Below are 24,467 nucleotides of genomic sequence, written 5' to 3'. Positions count from 1 at the left end.
CTCTTTTAGTCCGTCTCGGAGCTAGGATGGTAAAAGCTATTGATACTCAGTGCGCGCATCTTTTGTACTAGAAGCTGCATCATAGGGTTTACATATTTGGTAATAGCAAATAGTTAGTTAGAGTGTCACTTCATTAATATTAATATTGTCCGCCCCTCACTGAAGCTCTGTCTCCCATTTCCTTATAGGAAACGGCAATGTCCTCTGTTTACATTAACATTATGCATCTTGCACATTCTTCAGTTAATTAGATGGCTGCAGCTCTGCACAAAGGGTGATTGGAAGTGTCAATGCTCGAGAACAACACATCGTAAAAACTAATTGTCCGTTAAATGAAGACGCTCTGTTATTGCATTCTATCTCCCAGAGTTTGTAAACAAGTTAGTAATTAAGATATTATTGTCCGTCGCGCTACACACTGAGAGTATCAATTATAATTCATAACACAATATTAAAACATAGATAATTGTACTGTACAAATTAATATATCAATTAAACTTATAATTTATACGGTCATTGTGTTACATCGCTTAGCTAAGAAAACGTAGCAGCTAATCGTTGTTATTTCAGCCTGCCAACAGCGCTATATTGAGGAAAAATATAGGGCAAAAAAAATTAACATTTAATAAACAGAAATTTAAAAGATTTGAAGCTGAATATGCATTTTATTTCGCACGGTGGATCTTGTTTGCTCTATTTTCAAAAGCAGTCTCTTAAAATACATTGTACATGTATATAAGTATTAATTAAATTTTATTCTGATAGCAAAAAACAATTATGATTTTGTTGTGTACTCAAATATCAAATCCATGTTTTATTCCTTTCTTACATGAATACATGTAAATCTAAAATGAGCGTGAATCAGTGTTTTTCTAAGGGAGTTCTTCCTCAATTTAAAGAAAATTAGTGTCAGAATTAATTGCTAGAGAATTAATTGAAGAAAAAAAAAAATTTTAAGATAATAATGATACTCCAATTATTATTTATTTGAAAAGAACCAAGTATAATAGGAACTATATGCCATTTAAAACTGTACAGCATCGGGTTTGAAAACACACCCACGTTTTCAATAGACGAAATTCACATTCCTAAGAGTTATCTCCCATTGTCGGCGTAACGCTCATTTTTCCCACTTTGTCCTTTCTAATTTACCTGTTAATATTTTTAATCTTCAAAAGTTATCGGACAATTTCGATCTGCACCTGTATTGCCAGAATATGGGGCAACATGAAAAATGTAATGAACATTTTCATAAAGATTTAGATACTGACCCATAAAGTTGATAAGGTTATAGAGGGAAAACAGTGTCTTATGCCGGTTGACCCCAGATTGGCCCCGCAGAGAGGAATAACTTTTGTAAATGTGAAAGTCGTCTATGGTAAACAGTAAAAAAATAATTTTAAAAAGTAAGAAAACTTTTAATACACAGTTGTAGTTTAACAAGTAAAATCATGAATTTTTATTTAAACGAAAAATAACTAGGACATGTTTAAAATGATTCTAAAAGATAAGAAAATTATCACAGGGAACATCTAAAACAGTTTACGAGAAAAAGTTTACACAAGAAAGAAAAAGAATAATAAATATTTTTTACGCAGGAAACATTGATTATGAACAAATAGCTCGTGATTTGCTACAACACATTACTAGGAAGTAAAAAAAAAAAACAAAAAAAACAAGGAAACATTTTAAATAAGTTGAAATAAATTCATACTGAGTTTAAAACAAAGTCTAAGGAACACCTCAAATTTAAGCGTTTTCTGTACATTTTATGCATTTGTTTGTAAGGTCGAAATTATTTTTTTCTCGAAAAACCTTCAAACTTTTAATGCTTCTACATGTGCTATAATTTACGGGATGATGATATAAAAAACATTCTGCAAAGATTATTTTTTTTAGGAAAATATAGTCTTTTTAATTTTAAAAGGAACCAGATTACACATGTCGATAGGGGGCCAGCATTACACTCAAAATAATTTTTCCACATGTAACAGGTAAACTTCGAAGAATTTAAATGGTCTATGAGAATTTCATTCAACTAAAATGGAAGGTGAAGTTACTTCAACAAAATAATTCATTTTCATAAATGAAATCCATTGATTTATTTTCAAACGAAAGAAAATTTAAAAGAACTCTGTTTGAAAATATCCGAACTTTAGTGTGTAAAAAAAAAAGCCAAATAATTCATCGCATAACGCACAAAATCATCCATAACTAAGCAGGCAAATACATTATTAGTTCTATATATTAAACAAATGAAGTAATCAAGGTTTATAAATGAAATTAAAATATATCTTAACAATTGTTATGGAACACGTCAGTCAAAATGAATCCTATCAGAACATTATTGAATTTACAAAAATGGACACAAGCCATTCTAAAGATTTTACGAATTAATATTCTACAAAGCCCAGTAACATCAATTCAAATGTCGTTAACCTTTTCGGTTCAATCATTGATAATTCTTAGATGTTCTTGCCTGAAGTTAGAGGCATACATAGCATAGGCATATGAGAAAAAAAAATTAGGTTTATGGTAGGGACTTATGACAATGGAAATATAAATTTGATAAATATCATTCGATTTGTAAGTCTCACTTAAGCTGTAGTTAATCAATGCAATTTATTAATAAGATTAAGGAAGTTCATTACTTCTTGACTAGTGCACCATATTGAATGATTCTCTCATGATACATTTTAATCTCCCTTCTCTCTCTCTCTCTCTCTTCCTCTCTCTCTCTCTCATGCTCTAAAAAATACCACATGAGACTAGTTCGTTTTCAGGAGATCTCTTATTTAATTGATGAAATCTTTTTATTTAAAAAACAAGAATAAGAAAAAGATGCAAACTAGTGCAAAACATTTTATTTTCAAATCACCATATTGCATGATTCTCTCATGATACATTTCAATCTCTCTCTCTCTCTCTCTCTCTCTCTCTCTCTCTCATGCTTTAAAAAATCCCACATGAGACGAGTTCGTTTTCATGACTTCCTACATTATATCGATGGCATTTTTTATCAAAAACATGGATAAAGAAAAAAATTCAAACTATTACGAAACATTTTATTTTCAAATCACAATAATGCATGATGAAGTAAATTATATAACTGTTTATGAATTGTGTCACAAAACTTTATAATAAGCTTTTTATGTTTGCAATAATCTTTTCCTTTTACATTCTCTGAAAACAAAACACAAGGCAAGAAATATGATCTGAAAAGCAATGGCTGCATATAGACCTATTGAAAAATTATCCACGGAACCCGAAATTACATTTGATGATACAGTAAGAGAAATAGAAGTGGCGTAAAACAACACAAAGTAAAGTATATATACAACTTTTCTAGACGAAATATGACAAAATGACCAAGAATGGCAGAAAAATATATTTGCAACAACACCAACTAATAGACTTGATACAAAACTAGCTTTCTTTGTACAGTTTTCATAGAAAATGTGTTTTTGTTTTAGTTTTCGAAAACAAAGTATGGTTAAGACAATAAACATAAGAAGATGACCTATAAAAACATACAAGGCTGGATTCCATCCAACAACAGATGCAAATGTGCCAAACATGACGATTCGAATAAAAATTTCAATACCTCTCTCAAACAACAGAGCAAGTAAATAAGCAATATTGCGCCAAATAGATACACATGTATTTTTGTGCGATTGAGTAAGAGTTCTTTTGGAATGTTCCAGTCTTCGGTCTTCGTCTTTATTCAGGTACTTCGTGGCAAAAAATACACTTATTAGGGAGGACACGAAATTAATGACTAAAGAGATATCTCGTGTGTTGTACAAATCTGTAAAAGAAAAAATGAAATTCTGTAAATTGTAAACCAGATACATGTAATCGCATTATTAAAAAGTTATGGAGAATGATTCATGTACATTGTGTTTGATTTGAGATTTTCGTTTACATATTATCTCGAAAAATTTATAATATCAGAAAGAGCAACACCCGAATATGTTCAGAGAGAAAAAAAGTGTTTAATCTTTAGTTAATCTTGGGTTTTTGCCAGCTTTTACAATTATATTTATCCTAATGGGACAATTTATCAATTTTATTAACATATACATGTACTTACCTATGTTCAGATCGTTATTTTCGTATTTAATAAAATACAATATAATCGTCTGTGGAATTCCCCCAAGAGCAGCATCAATCAGCCAGATAAACGTTAAAGCTTGTAAATACCATCTAGTTTTCCAGCGTTTCCAACCCATTCGAATTGTCCAGCATAATCTGGAAGCAATACATCTTTTAGAAAGGAAGGTAAAGAAGGGAAAATACAAAGTGAAATATCTCAGTTTTGGAATCTTTTAATACAACTAGTTCAATCTTGGTTCATATAGCTTTGAAATCGTTAAAAAAAACTTTAAAAAAAAAGAAGATATTTTTGGTCAAATATATTCAATACATTCTTTCTTCAATATTCAGTGAAATGAATAGGTCAGCAAATATAGGTTATGATATTTTCATTTTTTAACATGCCCAGTTTAAATATAAATTTTGTTTTTTTTATAATTTATTTTTTTTGCTAGAAGGTAGGATCATAAAGATAAAAATAAGATTAAAAGAAAATACTCACATGCAGCTTTTCAGAAATGGAAAACAAGCAAGCAATACAAGCGCTAATCGCCGGCGTTTGTTTGATGAATCGACGTGATAAAACAGAGGATAAAGCACCAAGAAATAGGACAAAAATTTCGGAATGATTGTTAAAGCCAAATATATAGGAGCGATTTCTCTCTTCTCAATCTCAAAAAAATAGTAAACAATGAACAAATCTTGGAAGAAATCAAACATATATACGAAAATGCGAAATGTTGTTGCAATCACAAATACATTTCCCAATGTTATTGCAAATTGATTTGGATATATGTGTTTCCAATTCTTTTTCACCAGAAGTGTAGTCATTTTGTTCAGTCGACACTTTTACGGCATGCAGATTCCTATTTGATTTATTTTCTAATATGTTAATGTCGAATTCAAGAAGAGATTTCAGCTTTTCCTTAAGGACGGCACAAAACAGAAGGAAAAGGACGAAGAAGAATGCAAATAATCCAAGAGCAACCTCGAAACACGTGATCTGTTCCTGTGAAAACCCGAGGCTTTTCGTAGGGAAAACTGAAAGAATTATGAAACAGATAATCTAAAAGGTTGTACATTTCCTTCAAAAATGTGAAGTTCATATATAGGAAATAAGTTTCAAAACTATATATCGTACAAAAAAAAAATAATTTACTCACCTGAGCTGTTCATTTCGAGCGTTTTTACGTTATGAAGTTGAGGCACTGGTAAATAATTTCTAAAACAACGCACCGCTTAATCGAAGATAACAGCTATAATGACGAAGGAAGGTTGAGAGTCAAATTAAAAGATAGAAATCGTCAAATTGATTTGAATCTGTTTTTTTTAATAGTAACAGCTTTCGATGTCTAAATTCCTTTGTTAAGGAAAAGAGAGCACACTAGAAAACACTAACGCGCACACTGAAGCCAAATATTTATTCCACAATTTTAGTATTCGATTTTAATTAATGATATTATATACTGGTTATATATATGGAAATTCCAAATGTAATAATAATTTGTTACCTCGTTCTATTTATATTTTTTAGGTCACCTGAGTAACTCAGGTGACCTATTGCTATCCGTTTTCGTCCGTCGTCGTGCGTCGTGCGTCGTGTGTCGTGCGTGGTGTGTTAACATTTGAACATTTTCAGCTTCTTCTCTGAAACCACTGAACCAATTTCAACCAAATTTGGCATACAGCATCTATGGGTAGAGGGGAACAAAAATTTCAAATTTCATTGTCCCCGCCCCCCTGGGGCCTGAGGGGTGGGGCAAAAACCACTAAAATTAATGAAATCTTTAAAAATCTTCTTCTTTACTCCTGGACATCAAGCAGGCAAACTATTGGCATGAATGTGATGAGCATTGAGTCCTCTACCAAAATTTTGAAATTCATGGCCCCAGGGTCAGGGGTTCTAGTGCTAGGGTGGGGCTCTATAGATTATAAAGTGAAAATGCATTATTTCTTTGAAAATCTTCTTCTCTGCTCCTGGGTATTAAATACACTAACTAAGCACATAGTTATGATGAGCAAGAGTGCCTCTTCCAAAATTGTGAATTTTATGGCCCCAGGGTCAGGGGTTCTGGTGTTAGGGCGGGGCTCTATAGATTATATAGTGAAAATGCATTATTTCTTTGAAAATCTTCTTCTCTGCTCCTGGGTATTAGATAAACTAACTAAGCTCATAGTTATGATGAGCAAGAGTGCCTCTTCCAGACTTGTAAATTTTATGGCCCCAGGGTCAGGGGTTCTGGTGTTAGGGCGGGGCTCTATAGATTATATAGTGAAAATGCATTATTTCTTTGAAAATCTTCTTCTCTGCTCCTGGGTATTAAATACACTAACTAAGCACATAGTTATGATGAGCAAGAGTGTCTCTTCCAAAATTGTGAATTTTATGGCCCCAGGGTCAGGGGTTCTGGTGTTAGGGCGGGGCTTTACAGATTATATAGTGAAAATGCATTATTTCTTTGAAAATCTTCTTCTCTGCTCCTGGGTATTAGATAAACTAACTAAGCACATAGTTATGATGAGCAAGAGTGCCTCTTCCAGATTTCTGAATTTTATGGCTCCAGGGTCAGGGGTTCTGGTGTTAGGGTGGGGCTCTATAGATAATATAGTGAAAATGCATTATTTCCTTGAAAAATCTTCTTCTCTGCTCCTGGGTATTAAATACACTAAATAAGCACATAGTTATGATGAGCAAGAGTGCCTCTTCCAGATTTGTGAATTTTATGGCCCCAGGGTCAGGGGTTCTGGTGTTAGGGCAGGGCTCTATTGATTATATAGTAAAAATACATTTATTCTTTGTAAATATTTTTCTTTGCTCCTGGGTTTTAAGCCAATGATTCAAGTATATATATATTTATGATGAAGAAAGTTGCATCTAGCAAAGTGGTTTTCAATGCCCCCAGGGTCAAAAGGGGTGGGGGGGGTGGTTACATAGCCTGAAAATAAATTAATGCTTTGAAATCTGCTCTTTGGTATTAATCAACCATTTTATGATAAAATTTGCAAAATTTTGAAATATATAGCCCTGGGTCAGTGGTTACTTTGGGGTGAGGTGCACGACTGGTTATAAAGTGGAAGTGCATTTTCTCTTTGTTACTCTGATCTGCCTCTGGGTATTAAGTAAATAGAGTAAGCATGCTAAGTTAATAATTATGATAAGCAATGATGCCTCTTTCAAAATTGTAAATTGTGAATTTCATGGCCTCCGGTTTAAACACGAACCAAATTTAATTGTTTGAAAGTTGTTGCACAATACTCAGGTGACCTATAAGGCCCGTGGGCCTCTTGTTTAAATACCCGCATACCTGTGTATTTAAGGAAAACGATATACATGTGTATACAAGTGTGTTTATCAACCAGTGGATTGCGATAAAAATAAATTGATTTTACAAAATTACCTATCTCAATGCTTGAAGGGCTGTTGAAAAAAAAGCGTAATATTTTTTTGTACAGAGAAGTATTGGTACATCTTTATACTGCTACGAGGAACACATAATACGCAAGTCCGTAGGTAGCGATTTCAGTTGGGAAGGGGGTGTCAAAACAAAACATTCTCATTTGGGGAAACTATTATCTACCGAAAATTCCTTGACATGCAAAAAAAAAAAAAAAAAAAAAGAAATGAGATTTTTTTTATTTATTCAGGAGGCTCAAGCATTTATTTAGAAACAAAATTAGAAAAAGTAACACAAAAATATTTATGTCATTGTCTCGTTACTGTAGGAACAGTCATGAGACAGGGATGTCAATATAGAACAGAGAAACTGATTTCTTGATCTATAAATAAATAGGAGAAATCTGCATTACATAATGAATAAAAAAAAAACTTATATAAGATTTATTTATAGATCAGATGAAGCGTCATTAATTTGACTCGATTTTCTTTTAATAATAATAAAACAATTATGTATATAATTTCCAGAATATTTTATATGGCTAGGTTATTTTTGATATTATTGGCAGTCATAAATAAATTTATTATAAATACTGCACCAACTAGATTATTATTTTGATAAGCATACAATTGACTCTAAAGGCTCTTAATTTTATCAGTGAGTTTAAGAGACGAAACCCTCAAACAACAAATAACCAAGCAATGGGGATTTAAAGGATACAGTTGTGTTTGTGTTGATTTTTTTTATTATTCATTGAGCCTTTTTACAATAAAGCATGAGCTTGAAAAAGAAAATACGGTATCACTCTGCACAACTACCTCTTTTTTGATTGCAATATATAAACTACGATTGCGTGTTATAATAGGGAGTCAGACATCACAAATTTCATTGTTTTATTCATATCTCTTGAAAAATATGAATATAAAAGGTCGTAAATGGGGAAAAATTGAGCCAGTTTACACAATCATCGTGATTTAAGGATGGCTTCATTGAAATACGTAACATATTTTTGCAAAAAAGCATTAAATCTTCGACTAAAAAAAAAAAAAAAACAGAACAAAAAAAGTAGTTATTTTTAAAGATGAGGAAAGGTAAAATATTTACAAATGATGTTCAAAAGAGTAAGGATTTGCATACAAAAAGAATGTTGTAATTTGATTTTAGAAGACAATAAGCTCGATCGATCCAAATTTAATGTAAACCATAAGTGCATTGAAAAAGCGTTAAAAAGATAGTCACAAGCAAGATTCAATGCCTATTTCAAAAATTCTAAGAATTATCCACATTTTTAAAATTTTGATATGATATTAAGACTTCTCCAAAGAAAAAAATGTTTGTGTCCTCTGTGGTAACCGAAAACAGAATTATGATTTTAAGGTTTCGACTAGAAAGCAAAGTATCCAGAACGTAAATTATGCGACACCGATCACTTCTGTGTTTTTTGTCATGATCAGTAAAAGGAAAAATTCCGTAGACAATTCAGTTTGCAAATAATGGCCATACAATTTGTACGAAAATTGTGAGTCATCATTCACTCAAATAATAAATTGTAGATGCAAATGAGTTTAATATATCAACCTTAAATTTTTAGGAATGCCTAATTTAAGCGAGATTCTTGATATTACTGTAAACGTATTACATTTAGATGTGTTTTCTTTTAAGCGACTTTCGCGGAGAGCAACTTCCGCTAATTTAAGTACAACGTAAATGTCTTCAAAATGTGGACATAAATAAGAACATTAGAAAATGCGCAAAATCAAATCCTCACTAACGTGCGCAAAAATCAATTTCCATCAAATATCGTGGACGCTAAATATAATACATTTACAGAAACCTATTTTCCAGTAACCTGCCTATCTCCACTTTCACATGAAGAATAACCCAACAACCTATCCAATTCAATCGCCATTTTGAAGAAAAAAACTTAGTTTTTGTATATGCATAAACGTTTCTTAGATGGGCAAGTTCTTTTAACTGACACTTTTAATCAGTTTTCCCCTTAAACATAAGCGGAATACAACTAGTAATATTTGGAGGAAAACAGGAATAAAACAAATAAATGCTGTCAGTTTCCCCGTAGAAACTACGATACAAATGCAGAGAATGAGATTAATGATGTAGAACTGTACATAATACAATGTATATATAACACTTTTCTTCCACAGAAATCGAAAGAGCCATTCAAAACAAAAGAATAGGTTTGCAAAAGCACTAACAGGAAGGCTTATAGCAGAAAGTCGTTTCAGACAATCATTGATAAAATAATCCTGATCTATTTTTTTGTAACAAACTACAGATAAGATTAAAAAGATTACAAAATAAACAACAATCAAGAGCACGAACACAAAAGGACCAAATCTATGAATAAACATCATGTAAATAATACATCGTGGAACAAACTCACACATTCTACCTATAAAAACAGTACAAGAGTATGAATACCATAGCTTAGAATTTTTTTCCTTATACATATCCCAATAATGTTCTTCGTCACTATGTTGAGTTCTATTGCTCAGATTTTTTTTGTACATTCTTCTTGTATCTTCTTCTCTGTCCAGGGTTGTTGTAAAAGTAGTTATCGATACAGATACAGCTACAAGAGACACTAGCGTAAACCACCTCTGTGTGTTTTTAAAACCTGCAAATTAAATAATTATTATGGATATATTTTTAAGAGATTATATAAATATTGCATGTAGTTGAGTGTAACATTGAAAATTTTCACCCCAAGAAAACCATTGTCAACCGAGGCGCAGCCGAGGTTGACAATGGTTTTTGAGGGGTGAAAATTTTCGATGTTACACTCAACTACATGCTATATTTATTATATCATACTGAATATTTTATACAGATACATATAACAGTGAACCGCGCGCATAAATTCTGCGCAGTCGCTATTTTTTGGAATACCACCCGTCGTCAAGCAATGTTGACTGTTGCTACGCTGGAAGGCGTGGGTTCATTATTCAGCGGGTAGTAGTGTTTTTTGACAAATGTTTCCCGGCCAATCAGATTCAACTAATTTACATGAAAGTATAATATTACATAATAGTTTTTGTTTGTATACTGGTACAGTCATTTGGCCAGTTCCGGATTTTGACCAGCTCCGAATAATTATAAATTTAAGAGATTTAGTGATACTTTTACAGATTTTTTATTACTTAACGCTATTGGGACCTCATATTTTACTTTCTGATATGACGCTTATTTCGAGTCTCCCAGAGCAAAACCTTGACTTTGTCATAATAATCATAAAGGTAGAGTGGGAATTTCATTCAAGTGAGCTCAGTGCTCAAAAGTACCTCTTGTTTCTCTTTATCCTTTGGAAATACACATAACTTATTGGTAAGCAGTTAATCAAAGTTTTCTTAGTCATGTCATTGGATAATGTGTGGGACATATATTTTTTTTAAATTTAAAGTTGAATTGAATGAGAACCGCTTGGGTATTTGGAACTCATCGGCTAATTCTTACATGTAACTGGTAAAATGAGTACATATGTTAACTTGCGAAATAATTTTCATCGTGGGAAGGTTGAACTTTTACGAAACAACATTTAATTCCACAAATCATTGAACTACCTTGACAAAAAACATTGATTTTGAAATAATGCCTCATATATTTATAGCATCGCCGAATCGGTTTCTTATTCGGAAATGGTCAAACAACTATTGTAAAAAATAAATTTGATTATTTAAAACTAAACATATTCTTTGAATAAAGCCCACTGTTTAATTTACCAGCGATATATAAACCCATGGAAAATATCTTACTTTTAAGTAAATCACCCTCTGTGAAGATTATATAATATTCCAAAATAATCTGTGGGATTCCTTCAATGCATACTTCTAAAAGCTGCAGAAAAGTGAGAACTTGGAGGTACCATCTTTTTTTCCAAGACTGTTCACCTATATTAACTATCCAACCGTACCTGAAAATCAAGGGAAAATAAAATGCAGAACGAAACAAAAGAAATTCTACAAAACTAAACTAACGGAGAGAAAGAGTGATTTGAATATTCAAAAGAGAATATTTAACAATGAAAAACACGTACATGATTGCCTTGGCGAAAGGAGAAGTCACAATAACCAGAAAAACAGAGAGCCTGGAAAGTCTCCGATGTGTTGATGCTTGGTATAAAATAGCTATTATCGAAAATATACAAGCTAATATACCTGGTGATATCGACAAGAGAAATTTTGTCCATTCTCCTTTACTTAAATATTTGAATGATAAAACAACATCAGTAAGAAAATCAAACAGGTACAGACACATAATACAGAAAGAAACAAAACGAAAGAGTACAGAATAACAGCATTTAAGAATTCTATGACATAAATTGCTGTGTTCATTAGTAGTTTCTTCATTGTTGGGGGACCTCACAACGTCTTCGGCATCCATATTAATATGAGATGCTGATGTCAATAATTGACTCCTGTCTGAAGTAATTCCTGTATTCTCAGAAGGATGACAACGATTCAGGGAATCAGACTGATTTTCTGGAGGGTCGGACCCTTTTAATGAATTATTTTGATCTCCGTGATTAATTGCAGCTGATGCTTCGCTACTACCCCGTGTCGTTCCATTTGTTTCCCTGATATCGATTTCAAACCATCTGTTTAAACTCTTTCGGTTACATTTTTGAACTACAAAAATTATTACAGCAAAGAAAACTGCTCCGATTCCACATCCTGTATTCCAGGCTAATGACACTGAAAGCATACAAATTTTAACTCTTTACAACTTACTGATTTTCTATGCAACATACATTTAATATTCACTTCATAGAAATATGACGTTACCATTTTCCCGCAAGCACTTTATAACGTGGTACAAGTTTCTCTAAAGTTTTGAGTAAATGATATTATGACGTAACATTTTGATAATAAAATAAATTTTATCTTATGAGATTTAAATATTAAGTATAAAATAGGAGGAAAGGATCACTTCATTATAAATAGGGATCTGACCTATAGGACCGGGCTTGGTTTTTTTTTTCCGCTACAAAAAGCTTGTCGATTTCCGTTCCGATTAATGTCATTAGGCCGAATACATTTAACAATTTGTTTTTTCCTAAATCTTTATTTCAGTGAGTAGAGGTAGAAGAAACCTTTTCATTGATTTTCTGAGTTTTTTTAATCTCCAAATGTAATAATTGATATTTGTCTTTACTTCTCATTGTGCATAATGGTAATGTCTACTGTCTCTGAAATTCTATTCTTTATGTCTAGGCTACTAATCCGTGGATATATAAATGTCATTAATGTGTGCAAATTATATAGGCCTAAATGAAATCCAAGGGAGTACAGTTACTGATGTATGTATCCAAAATTAATGTGATTAAATTCTAAGGAATATATACAATTGAAATTCGTCGCAGCTCAATGCTGTTAAGAATACCTGTATCAAATAACACAGAGTGAGTTACTCTTGTCCTCGGAGAAAGTGTGCTTATACTGAGGTTTGTTCCGCCTGACTGACAACTGTAGATTTGATTGTTTACGATTTGACATCTCTTTAGTTTTTCTTGTATCAAGAATGGGCATACATAAAGGATAGATAACTGAAGGAAAAAACACAAGTCTATTAAAAAAAATTAAGATAGTATTTGAAAAGGCGAAATTTAACACTTTTAAAAGTGTGGTGCCAGGTGGATTCGAACCCGCGACTTTAAAAAGAATTTCACGGTGTAAAACCAACTTATATTTCAACTGAGCTAGTCTGTCTATAAGAATGATAGGTATAAATTTGAAGCAGATTTTCAAAATCAGGTTTCCTTATTTTTTGTAGGTTTTTTGTGAATTTCGACCCTAGGGCAGGGGTGCCACTAAAAAAATCCTATCTTAAATCATTCCTTACATCATAACCTATCAAAATATCAAAATTTTATTTAGGGGCAGGCCTGCCCTGAAGGACTTCTAGGCGAAAATTCATGCAAAAATCGACGCTTTAGACATATATACGGTAGAAAACAACAAATAAAGATAAATATTTAAATGTCACTTTTTCCGGGAAATTGTTCTCTCCTATAGGTCAATTCTTTTGTCGAAGCGAATACATTTTGGCAATAAATTGAAGATAAAATGAATTACTAAAAGAGCGTGAAAATGCGTGATTGCGGGGAAATGGTATTGCATGATTTTGCGTTAGAAATAGAAAATGGTAATGCGTTAAAATGCGTGACTGCGGGGAAGGGTGTTAAATCTACAAATTAAAATTCAAGTTTTTCATTTAAATTTGTAGCATATATATTAATCTTAACACCCGCCATTCCATTGAAATAAGTATTGAATCTGGAGAAGAGACGTATTTTCCTCTTTGGGCTAATCATAATTTTTTCCACGTATTTTTTTCATATAATTCTCTCTCTCTCTCTCTCTCAAAATTGAAGTTATGTTCAAAATCAACAGATAATTTATCTACCCTCAACGTACACCATTGAGCTTGCCTAGTGATTCGAACTGCTAAGGGGACTAAAAATGGTACTGACCTCAAAAATAGCTTGCATGGTTGTATATTATTACAGATGATCAATTGTAAAGTTTGAAAACAAAATAGTGTTGAGGTTTGAATGCCAGGACGGTGCAGTAACTTTATACAGAATATGACTTTCTTAGTGCTGTGATAAGAAAAGGCATTCACCTACCTGAAAGATGTAGCAGACCCATCTGAAATATTTAATTATGATACATTTACTACAGTCATGAAGTATATAATTGAAAAAAAAGGTTACTTTCGGTTTGATATTCCAAAACGAAGACTTTCCTTTAAAACTTACAAATGGCATAAATGCCTTTTGTCGTGTCATGACTTGATTGTATGGTGGCATATTTATGTAACCTATATGCAGTTAGTATGTCCACATGCAAAATGATAAACTCTGCCTATATTTTTTGGTCACCTTAAAACATTGCTGTGACGTCATTCCTTTGTCTTTGTAGTCTAAAAATGTACCTGTGGCAGTCCGATATCAGTGAGCAGTCTGATATTAATCGTAATTTCAGACTTTCTCAGTACTGATATCCTTCAAAACTGGGCTGCTACTGAACAAAGGAAATGAAAAATGTGATTATTTAACCAAGAGCAATTTGAATTCCCCACACGCAATGATAATTTTGAAACACTGATCTTACAGAATTGCAAATTAAATAAAAAAAAAACCTTTTAATTACACAGAATATACTGCAGCAGAAAAGGGAACATGCGGTAGACCAGAACATGCAAAAAAAAAGGGGGGGTAACTTCTAATAAAATTATTAAACTTGAAGAAATGTTGTAAAAGAGTAGGTGCACTGGTGTTCAGCAAATAGGCACAGAAACTTAAAACCCCAAAAATAAATTCAAAATAGAGCACAAACTTTAGACACTATAAAGAACAATATTCAAACAATTTGATTTCATTTTCCTTAAGTACCAGTCCACATAAAAATCAGACAAAGGGTGATATATGAGGGTTCTCAGAACTTGATGATTTTCCACTCATAGATTTATTTTGAAGTATGTACAATGTATGTAAATTGAAAAATGTTTTGAGTCATGGTAACCATGGAAACCCGGCCAAAGAAATTTCCTTAGCAACCGTCGGAATTTTCAGTGTTGAAGGACAAAAACTCACCTATCTTTGAGGCTTAAAATAACACGTAAATACCATGAGAATTATTCTTACTTAGGGGTGTAATAAAGATACACATTTATTGTATTCTAATAATGTAATAAAAAATATTTAGGTCTTTAGTCAGTTCTGTGGTAGACATTGGAAGGTACACATGTTTTACAAGTTTTGCTGATTCAGCATTTTTCGTGATTTTGGCAATATTCAAGGCCAAATTTTAAAAATGGCCAGATTAATACAGTTGTTGCATGTATCTCACATGAAATCAGAGGTATTTCTCTTTTAGAATTTGAAGTCAAATCCATGGGCTCTTTTGAAAATCGAATCTGTTGCCTAGCAACAAAAATGGGCTTTTTGATGCATAAAATGAGAAACAATGTAAAAAGTTTACGGAAAAAATCAAATGAACGGTTATTTATGATAAACGAGATACAAATTTTAAAATAGTATAATTAAATTTGGTCTCCCTAGCACATTATTGAATATTGCATAATTCTTTATCTCCATAGCAACGGCAGGTTCTCCATAGCAACAAAGCAAAGAAAGGTAATTTTGGCGTGTATTCATGTAATCTTATTAAGGCTTATTCGAATTAAGTCAGAAAAAATGTGATTGAGCAAAACTGACAATGAACTGTTGGTCAATCTTAATTTTTTTTTTTTTTTTTTTTTTTGGTCTTTAATCAACACATGGCAACGATTCCCAGTGCATGGCAACCAATGTACCCTATGCCTCCTGTAAAGAGATTTGACTTTTGGATCAGTGTTTGTCATGGAAAAGAATATTAAATTAATGTGTTGATGATTGTATTTGTGGAGAGTGCTGAAAAAATATATGAAATGTTCAATCAATTGTTGTCATGGCAACAACTACATGTGAGTGAATTTAAAATGGGGCGAGTTCAAAAAACAGAGTGTAAATTCTTAAACAGAGCTGTGACTGGGCGAATTTGAAACGGGGCAAAATTTCTTGTATATGTGAACGGGCAATAATCATATGATCCCAAATTAAGGATGTTTTCCATCGATAATGTTTTAATGTAACTTGTATGATATTGTGGATTAGATTCAAGACACTCACGGTGCATGGTTTCAATGGCTGCATTTTATTTCCGGAACTGTTTTTATTTCCGATATCTTAAAGTTTTCATCTCTGACATTTTTCAAGCAGTACTTTTCTGCAATGAAAGTAGCTAGGATTTAAGACTTAACTCATGAAAAATATTAAAGAATAAATCATGAATAAATAATTGAAATCCAAAAAACTGGGTTTTACACAAACTAACTAAGTACATAGATATGATGAGCAAGAGTGCTTCTTCCAAAATTGTGAATTTTATGGCCCCAGGGTCAGGGGTTCTAGTCTTAGGGCGGGCTCTATTGTTTATATAGTAAAAATACATCAATTCTTTGAAAATATTTTCCTTCGCTTGTGGTTTTTATGCCAATGATCCTAGTATATATATATATATATATATTTATGATCAAGAAAGTTGCATCTAGCAAAGTGGTTTTTTATGCCTCCTTGGTCGGGGGGGGGGGGGGTGTTACATAGTCTGAAAATAGATTAATGCTTTGAAATCTGCTCTTTGGTATTTATCAATCATTTTATGATAAAATTTGCAAAATTTTGAAATATGTGGCCCCTGGGTCAGTGGTTCCATTGGGGTGAAGTGCACAACTGGGTATAAAGTGGAAGTGCATTTTCTCTTTGTTACTCTGATCTACCTCTGGGTATTAAGTAAATAGAGTAAGCATATTAAGTTAATAAGTATGATAAGCAATGGTGCCTCTTTCAAAATTGTGAATTGTGAATTTCATGGCCTCTGGTTTAAAACACGAACCAAATTTAATTGCTTGAAAGTTGTTACACAATACTCAGGTGACTCATAAGGCCCGTGGGCCTCTTGTTTAATCAGTAACATTTACTACTGTAAAAACATAACTTAAAAGTGAATGAACAATGCATTATTTCATTGTCTCCAATATTTTTATATTGGGTTACAGAGAAGTTCGTGGACTAGCCATAAATAAAAACTATGAAGGTATACAGCAGAGTTTGTACACGAATTGTCAATGTTTTCGTAAGCAATGGAATGACAACGTGGTGCAACCTCAAAATAGGATATCTAATTTCCACAGTGAATCCATCGGAGACAAATGAAAATCTGCTATCCAATTTTCACAAACGCGGTGGGACACAATTGACAAATTTACCTCATTTTGTCAATTTTCAGAGATCTTGATCTCTATAGAATAAAATTATTTAAAATTCTCTAGAGAGTGCATAAAAAAACCGGAAAGGGGTGATTTTCCCCGAAATTAATAAGCTTGAAGTTTAACTTTTGGAACTCGTATAAACTTTGAATTGGTTGAACAGCGTTGAGAAAGACAAATTGTGACGGTTAAGATGGATTCAATAGCAAGAAAGCTTAAAATTTAATTTGTGATAGTCCAAGATCAAAATAGCCTTTTCATTATCAATGTAATGAATGAAATTGATGACAAAATCAAAAGAACGCTGACACTAAAGCAAATGTCTGGTTAAACGAAAGTTACGCGTTATATCGCGAAAGTTTCGCGTTATAACGCGAAAGTAACGCGTTTATTTGCGAAAATTATGCGTTACATCGCGAAAGTTTAATTTCGCGTTATAACGCGAAAAACTTTACAAGTTTATTCGCGAAAGTTTCGCGTTATAACGCGAAAGTTTCGCGTTATAACGCGAATGTTAAGCGTTTATTCGCGAAAGTTAAGCGTTATAACGCGAAAAATTTATTTTTCTTACCTACGAAAATGAGCTCATTGGGCTTTCGTAGTATAAGTATGTATTGAATTATAAATATGTTCTTATTTTTTGAACTTGAAATAAATTTATTTAAAATTTTATTTCCAGCTGTTTGGCAAGCAAAAAAATTGTCAGAAAGGGATCCTGCAGATATCCAAGAAATACAAAACAAGAGGCCCATGGGCTGCATCGCTCACCTGAGCACTAAGGGTAGGAAAAGGTAGAAAATGGCTTTTTATTGTAAAGTTTAAATCCAAAAGTAGTCCCATGACCAATAATGGATTTGCTATTTTTTAGAAAATGATTTTTAAAGAATTTTCCTATATATATCTTTAAAAACTTTGGTCGGCCATTTTGGCCCCGCCCTACCCCTGGGGGTCATGATTTTAACAAATATGAATCTACACTTCTTGAGCATGCTTCCATATAAATATGATGAATTATGGCTTTGTCATTCTTGAGAAGAAGATTTTTAAAGAATTTTCCTATATATTTCTTTGTAAAATGTTGGTCGGCCATTTTGACCCCGCCCTACCGCCGGGGGTCATGATTTGAACAAACTTGAATCTACACTACCTGAGCATGCTTCCATATAAATATGATGAATTATGGCTTTGTCATTCTTGAGAAGATTTTTAAAGAATTTTCCTATATATTCCTATATAAAACTTTGGTCGCCCATTGTGGCCCCGCCCTACCCCGGGGGGTCATTATTTGAACAAACTTAAAACTACACTACCTGAGCATGCTTCCATATATATATGATGAATTATGGCTTTGTCATTCTTGAGAAGAAGATTTTTAAAGAATTTTCCTATATATTTCTATGTAAAACTTTGGTCGGCCATTTTGGCCCCGCCCTACCCCCGGGGGTCATGATTTGAACAAACTTGAATCTACGCTGCCTGAGCATGCTCCCATATAAATATGATGAATTATGGCTTTGTCATTCTTGAGAAGAAGATTTTTAAAGAATTTTCCTATATATTTCTATGTAAAACTTTGGTCGGCCATTTTGGCCCCGCCCTACCCCCGGGGGTCATGATTTGAACAAACTTGAATCTACACTAAATGAGCATGCTTCCATATAAATATGATGGATTATGGCTTTGTCATTCTTGGGAAGAAGATCTTTAAAGAATTTTCCTATATATTTCTATGTAAAACTTTGGTCGGCCATTTAGCCCTGCCCTACCCCCGGGGGTCATGATTTGAACAAACTTGAATCTACACTACCTGAACATGCTTCCATATAAATATGATGAATTATGGCTTTGTCATTCTTGAGAAGAAGATTTTTAAGGAATATTTCTTATATATTTCTATGTAAAACTTTGGTCCGCCATTTTGGCCCCGCCCTACCCCCGGGGGTCATGATTTGAACAAATTTGAATCTACACTACCTGAGGATGTTTCTCCATAAGTTTCATCTTTCCTGGCATAGTGGTTCTTGAGAAGAAGATTTTTAAAATATGCCACCAAATTTTCATTCATTCCCAATTATCTCCCCTTGAATGAGGGCGTGGCCCTTCATTTGAACAAAATTGAATCCCCTTCACCCTAGGATACTTTGTGGCAAGTTTGGTTGAAATTGGCTTAGCCGTTCTTGAGAAGAAGTCGAAAATGTGAAAAGTTTACAGACAGACAGACGGACAGACGAACAGACAGACGGACGCCGGACAAAATGTGATCAGAAAAGCTCACTTGAGCCTTCGGCTCAGGTGAGCTAAATAGTCGGAAATGAAATAAAATTGTCAGAATTGAAATTTTAAGCATGTCGGAAATCCTATGCAAAATACTGGAAATTAAATGCAGTGAAAGAAAACATAAATATGAAATGAGCAAGCACACAAAATTGTGTACACCTAATAAAACCCTTAACCCTGGTAATGTTTATCTAGCATATATTGTGTTCATTTGAGATAATTTCCATTTTTCAAAAGATAAGATATTTATAAGCTTGTATCTTTAATTTGTTGTTGGGAAGCTGACACATATTCAGTTCACAAGGAATCTCTATCTCAGGCCCATAGCAACGAGTATCAAAGTAGTGGGAGCAACCTCCAACATCGCTCACCTGAGCACATGGGTTAGGTAAAAACAAATCAGCTCAGCTCAAAAGTTTACTTGGGGAATGGAGGGGGATGGACTTGAATTTTATACTTCTTGCCACCATATCAATATAAATTACTGGTATTAATGTAAAAACTTTGGGCCAGGAAAGATGAAACTTATGTAGAAGCATCCTCAGGTAGTGTACATTCAAGTTTATTCAGGTCATGACCCCCCGTGGTAGGGTGGGGCCACAATGGACGACCAACGTTTTACATAGGAATATATAGGGAAAATCTTCTTCTTAAATAACAGCAAAGCCATGATTGGTCATGTTTATATGGAAGCATCCTCAGGTAGTGTAGATTCATGTTTGTTCAAATCATGACCCCCGGAGGTGCAGCCACAATGGATGATCAAAGTTTTACTTAGGAATATATAGGAAAAATATATAAAAATCTTGATTGGTCTTGTTCAAATGTTAGCATCTTCAGGTCGTTTAGATCTGATAAAGATTTGTTAAAATCATGACCCCCAGGATTGGGTGGGGCCACAAAAGTACATAACTTATTTGGAATAAAGCCACAGTTAGTCAAAAAATATGTAAGCACCCTTAGTTAGTGTAGATTCAAGTATGCATAGATTCAAGTTTGTTGAAATCATCCCCCCTCCTCTTTTAGGATCGGGACCACTTAGGCATTTACTGAATTGATTTTTCCTAGCCACAGTGCTCAAGAGGGCCCCGTGTTAGGTGGATGAGTTCGATGTCAATTGTTTTGTTTTTGTTGCATAATATTTCCATTTTAAGATATGAACTAACCGGATACATGAAGATGACCCTCTAAACATCGTTTGCATAATTTTTGAAATATGTTTGCACTACATTAATGCAAACTCACCAAACAACATACAAAAAATAAAGTTTCTACTTGTGTGACTAGCCATGTTTTAAATTCAGTTGTATTTGATCTAGCTTTGGACATCTTGCAATATTTCTTTGAAATGGTGTAAACTTCAATTTTACGTAAATAACCGTAACTGACTGCGATGCGACTTTTCTTATTTTGATTTATTTTAATGTGCCATGTCGCGCTCATGGATTAGTGGTTAGAGCGTCTTCTCTAGAGTCACGAAGTAAGGAGCTGATCCTTACATCGCGGGTTCGAATCCCACTGTGGGACGCAGTAGGTGCTACCTTTGAGCTACCGCGAACGGTTCTTTTCATTTGGAAAAAAAAAACTCTCCAATCTCTGACAAGTATCTATAGAATAATTAGAACCTGATCTTCCTATTCAATTGGAAATATCATTGGAAATGTTTCCATCGGAATAGACAGGATGTCGGATTGCACAGTGTTCAAAACAAGGAAAATACAAAAATGGAAAAGAAATTTAACGTCGGAATTCACAGTCTGTCGGATTATTCAGGTGTCGGATTAGACAGTTTTCACTGTACTTGAATATTCAATTCCATGACAAACAATACAATCCCAAAGTCAAATCTGTTTTACAGGAGACATAGAAATTTTGGTTGTCATGTACACGGAATCCTTGCCATATGGGTTGATTAAGTACCAAAAAAAAAAACAACAATAATAAAACCAACATTTCATTGTCAATTTTGCTCAGTTGGATTTTTCTGACTTATTTTGAATAAGTCTTAATAAGATTACACGAATGCACGCCAAAATTACCTTTCTTAGCCTTGTTGCTATGGAGAACCTGCCGTTGCTATGGAGATAAAGAATTATGCAATATATATATTCAATAATGTGCTAGGGAGAACGAATTTAATTATACTATTTTAAAATTTGTATCTCGTTTATCATGAATAACCGTTCATTTGATTTTTCCGTAAACTTTTTACATTGTTTCTCATTTTATGCATCAAAAAGCCCATTTTTGTTGCTAGGCAACAGATTCGATTTTCAAAAGAGCCCATGGATTTGACTTCAAATTCTAAAAGAGAAATACCTCTGATTTCATGTGAGATACATGCAACAACTGTATTAATCTGGCCATTTTTAAAATTTGGCCTTGAATATTGCCAAAATCACGAAAAATGCTGAATCAGCAAAACTTGTAAAACATGTGTACCTTCCAATGTCTACCACAGAACTGACTAAAGACCTAAATATTTTTTATTACATTATTAGAACACAATAAATGTGTATCTTTATTACACCCCTAAGTAAGAATAATTCTTTACGTGTTATTTTAAGCCTCAAAGATAGGTGAGTTTTTGTCCTTCAACACTGAAAATTCCGACGGTTGCTAAGGAAATTTCTTTGGCCGGGTTTCCATGGTTACCATGACTCAAAACATTTTTCATTTTACATACATTGTACATACTTCAAAATAAATCTATGAGTGGAAAATCATCAAATTCTGAAAACCTTCATGTATCACTTTTTTACAGTTTTGTCTGATTTTTATGTGGACTGGTACTTAAGAAAGAAAAATACCTTTGCAAAATGAAGGTAGCTAGGCTTATTATATGATAAATTGATAATTAATGCTTAGATTGTCAGATTCGCAACAAATTTTGGAAGAAATTTAAGAATTTCAACGTTTCCCTCCCCGGATTATTGATTTTGTTTGTTTTTTCTGTAATATTGGAGCATCAAAAGTAAAGGTACATAAAGACACTAAACATAAAAAAATGAAATGGACTAATGTACCTTCAGCAACTACTTAATTTTTCTGTGGTTCTTTTTCATATCTGCATTTTCCATTCCATTCCAAATTGATCATTCAGTAGATTGTCTGTATGATAATTCTTTGCACTGATTTAATCTCCATGTATGTTTTAAGGAAGAACAATTTTGAAACAACTCTCCTTCAAATTATTTCAAATGCCTTCTACATGTACAGTGTAGCCGAATCCGTAAGTACTGAGTACTTTTCATTTAAGCCTGTATTCTTGAAAGAATTGCTTAAGTGGTCATTAACACCTTTGTCTTTTGTTCTAATATCGGACTGTCTCAGGTAAATCAAAAAGCAATGTTTTAAGTACGATATACGCCTCATACAATTCTGTACTAACGGGCCTCAAACTGTCTGATATTTTTTAATACAGAACTGTAATCGGCATTTATCCAATACATATACGTACACTAATAATGTCTATATGAGAAATAAAAATTTTACACATGTATCTCAGCTTTTCTTTTAGAATGGGCTGGTGTTCCATCTATCCCAGCAGTCAGCAGTTTATCGCATATGCATGATATATGTGTACAATGTGCTGTACAGGTGTTAATTTCTTTGATAGAAAGAGTGGTATTTCAATCCATTATCAATAGGTACTTCGTTGTAAAAAAAAAAAGAAATTTCAGACCTTCATTTTTTAGTATATATGAGAAGTAGCAAATATTCATAGATTTAATTTATTTAAGGGGGGGGGGGGACTGCGGTTTTCATTGCGCAATATTTCGCGCATCATTGTACAATAAAGCCTATTTACTGTTTTCAAGCAACTTTTTCCGCTTAATTAATTATTAAAAATATTTGTTATTGAAATGCACTCTCAACCACTATTGAAATAATTATTTCAATAGTGGTCGTTGTTTCAATAGTGGTTGCAACAACCTATGATAAGCTGAAACTCTTAAAGAAAGGGGTAATAAAATGTTTTTAAAGAAAAAGTAATACGCATTTAAAATTCAAAACATAGAAATTTGAGAATATCTCCATTATTTTTATTATGTTTTCATATAAATCCTTTGTGCCCGTCATATTTTGTAGTACTCTATAAAACAGGAAAATTAGTTAATTTGTGGCATTTTCATATGCCCCCTCTGGTACATTTAACAAGACGGTAGAATATTGCGTGTCTTACATATATTGTATAATATAGTATTACTCATCGAATATAATAGTTTGATCAAAAAGTCTATAGTAGTATTTGTATAATTTACTTTAAATTGCTATAATAGGGCATTTTCCTATATAATCCTATAGTAAATATACCTGTAATTTTAGACGGTCCCTGAAAAATATCTGGACGGAATTTTGCATGTACACAAAAGTTAATGAAAGTTATAGGTATATGGTATAAAATGAAGAGTTTCGCTATTGTAGTTTCCCATAATAAAACCCCAGTTAGCCCCCTTAAACAATATTAATAAACAAGATATCAAAATGTATGGATTTTCATCACTTTGTACATGCCACGGACAACGAAAAGTAGAAATTTTATGAATCTCTTGGTTGTTTTATATTCTCATAATTGTACATTGTCAACCTTTTTTCTGGTATATTTCTGGCATATTTGATTCTAACTAACTTTTATCAAGTCATTATGTTTTTGTTTATATTTTTTTTAGATAGATCACTCTTCGTTATCTTCGCCTTTTACACTTTATATTAAAGAACAAAGTACAGTTTCGATACAAACTTGACCATGTATTTTCTTTAATATGGAAGTGATACACATGCAAGAATATGAACAGCGAAAAAATTCCAAACTCCCAATAATTCTTTGCGGTGCATACATGTAGCACAATATTTCCTAAAACATAGCAA

At 32.9% G+C, this 24,467-nt stretch overlaps 1 protein-coding gene across 2 annotated transcripts in view; it reads right to left on the bottom strand.

The window, feature by feature from the left end:
• Window positions 1–3,022: 3,022 nt before the first annotated feature.
• Window positions 3,023–24,467, bottom strand: part of LOC134230150 (uncharacterized) — an 87,503-nt gene continuing 66,058 nt past the window's right edge. Inside the window, exons 1-3 of one of the 2 annotated variants that reach the window (XM_062711929.1) lie at window positions 4,598–5,374; window positions 4,094–4,251; window positions 3,023–3,808 (exon numbers count right to left, since the gene is read on the bottom strand). In XM_062711929.1, the coding sequence (XP_062567913.1) occupies window positions 3,150–3,808; window positions 4,094–4,251; window positions 4,598–4,926 (1,146 nt within the window). In that variant the 5' untranslated portion in view covers window positions 4,927–5,374 and the 3' untranslated portion in view covers window positions 3,023–3,149. Of the gene's footprint in view, window positions 3,809–4,093; window positions 4,252–4,597; window positions 5,375–24,467 lie in introns of those variants that run through there. The other variant, XM_062711928.1, reaches the window with a different exon arrangement.

The sequence above is a fragment of the Saccostrea cucullata genome, unplaced genomic scaffold (assembly GCF_032062105.1).
Source record: "Saccostrea cucullata isolate Sc308-1 unplaced genomic scaffold, CSIRO_AGI_Scuc_v1 ctg1837, whole genome shotgun sequence".
NCBI classification, from domain to species: Eukaryota; Metazoa; Mollusca; class Bivalvia; order Ostreida; family Ostreidae; genus Saccostrea; species Saccostrea cuccullata.
Note: the sequence above shows the minus strand (reverse complement) of the source record. Positions and strands in the feature narration are given on the sequence as shown.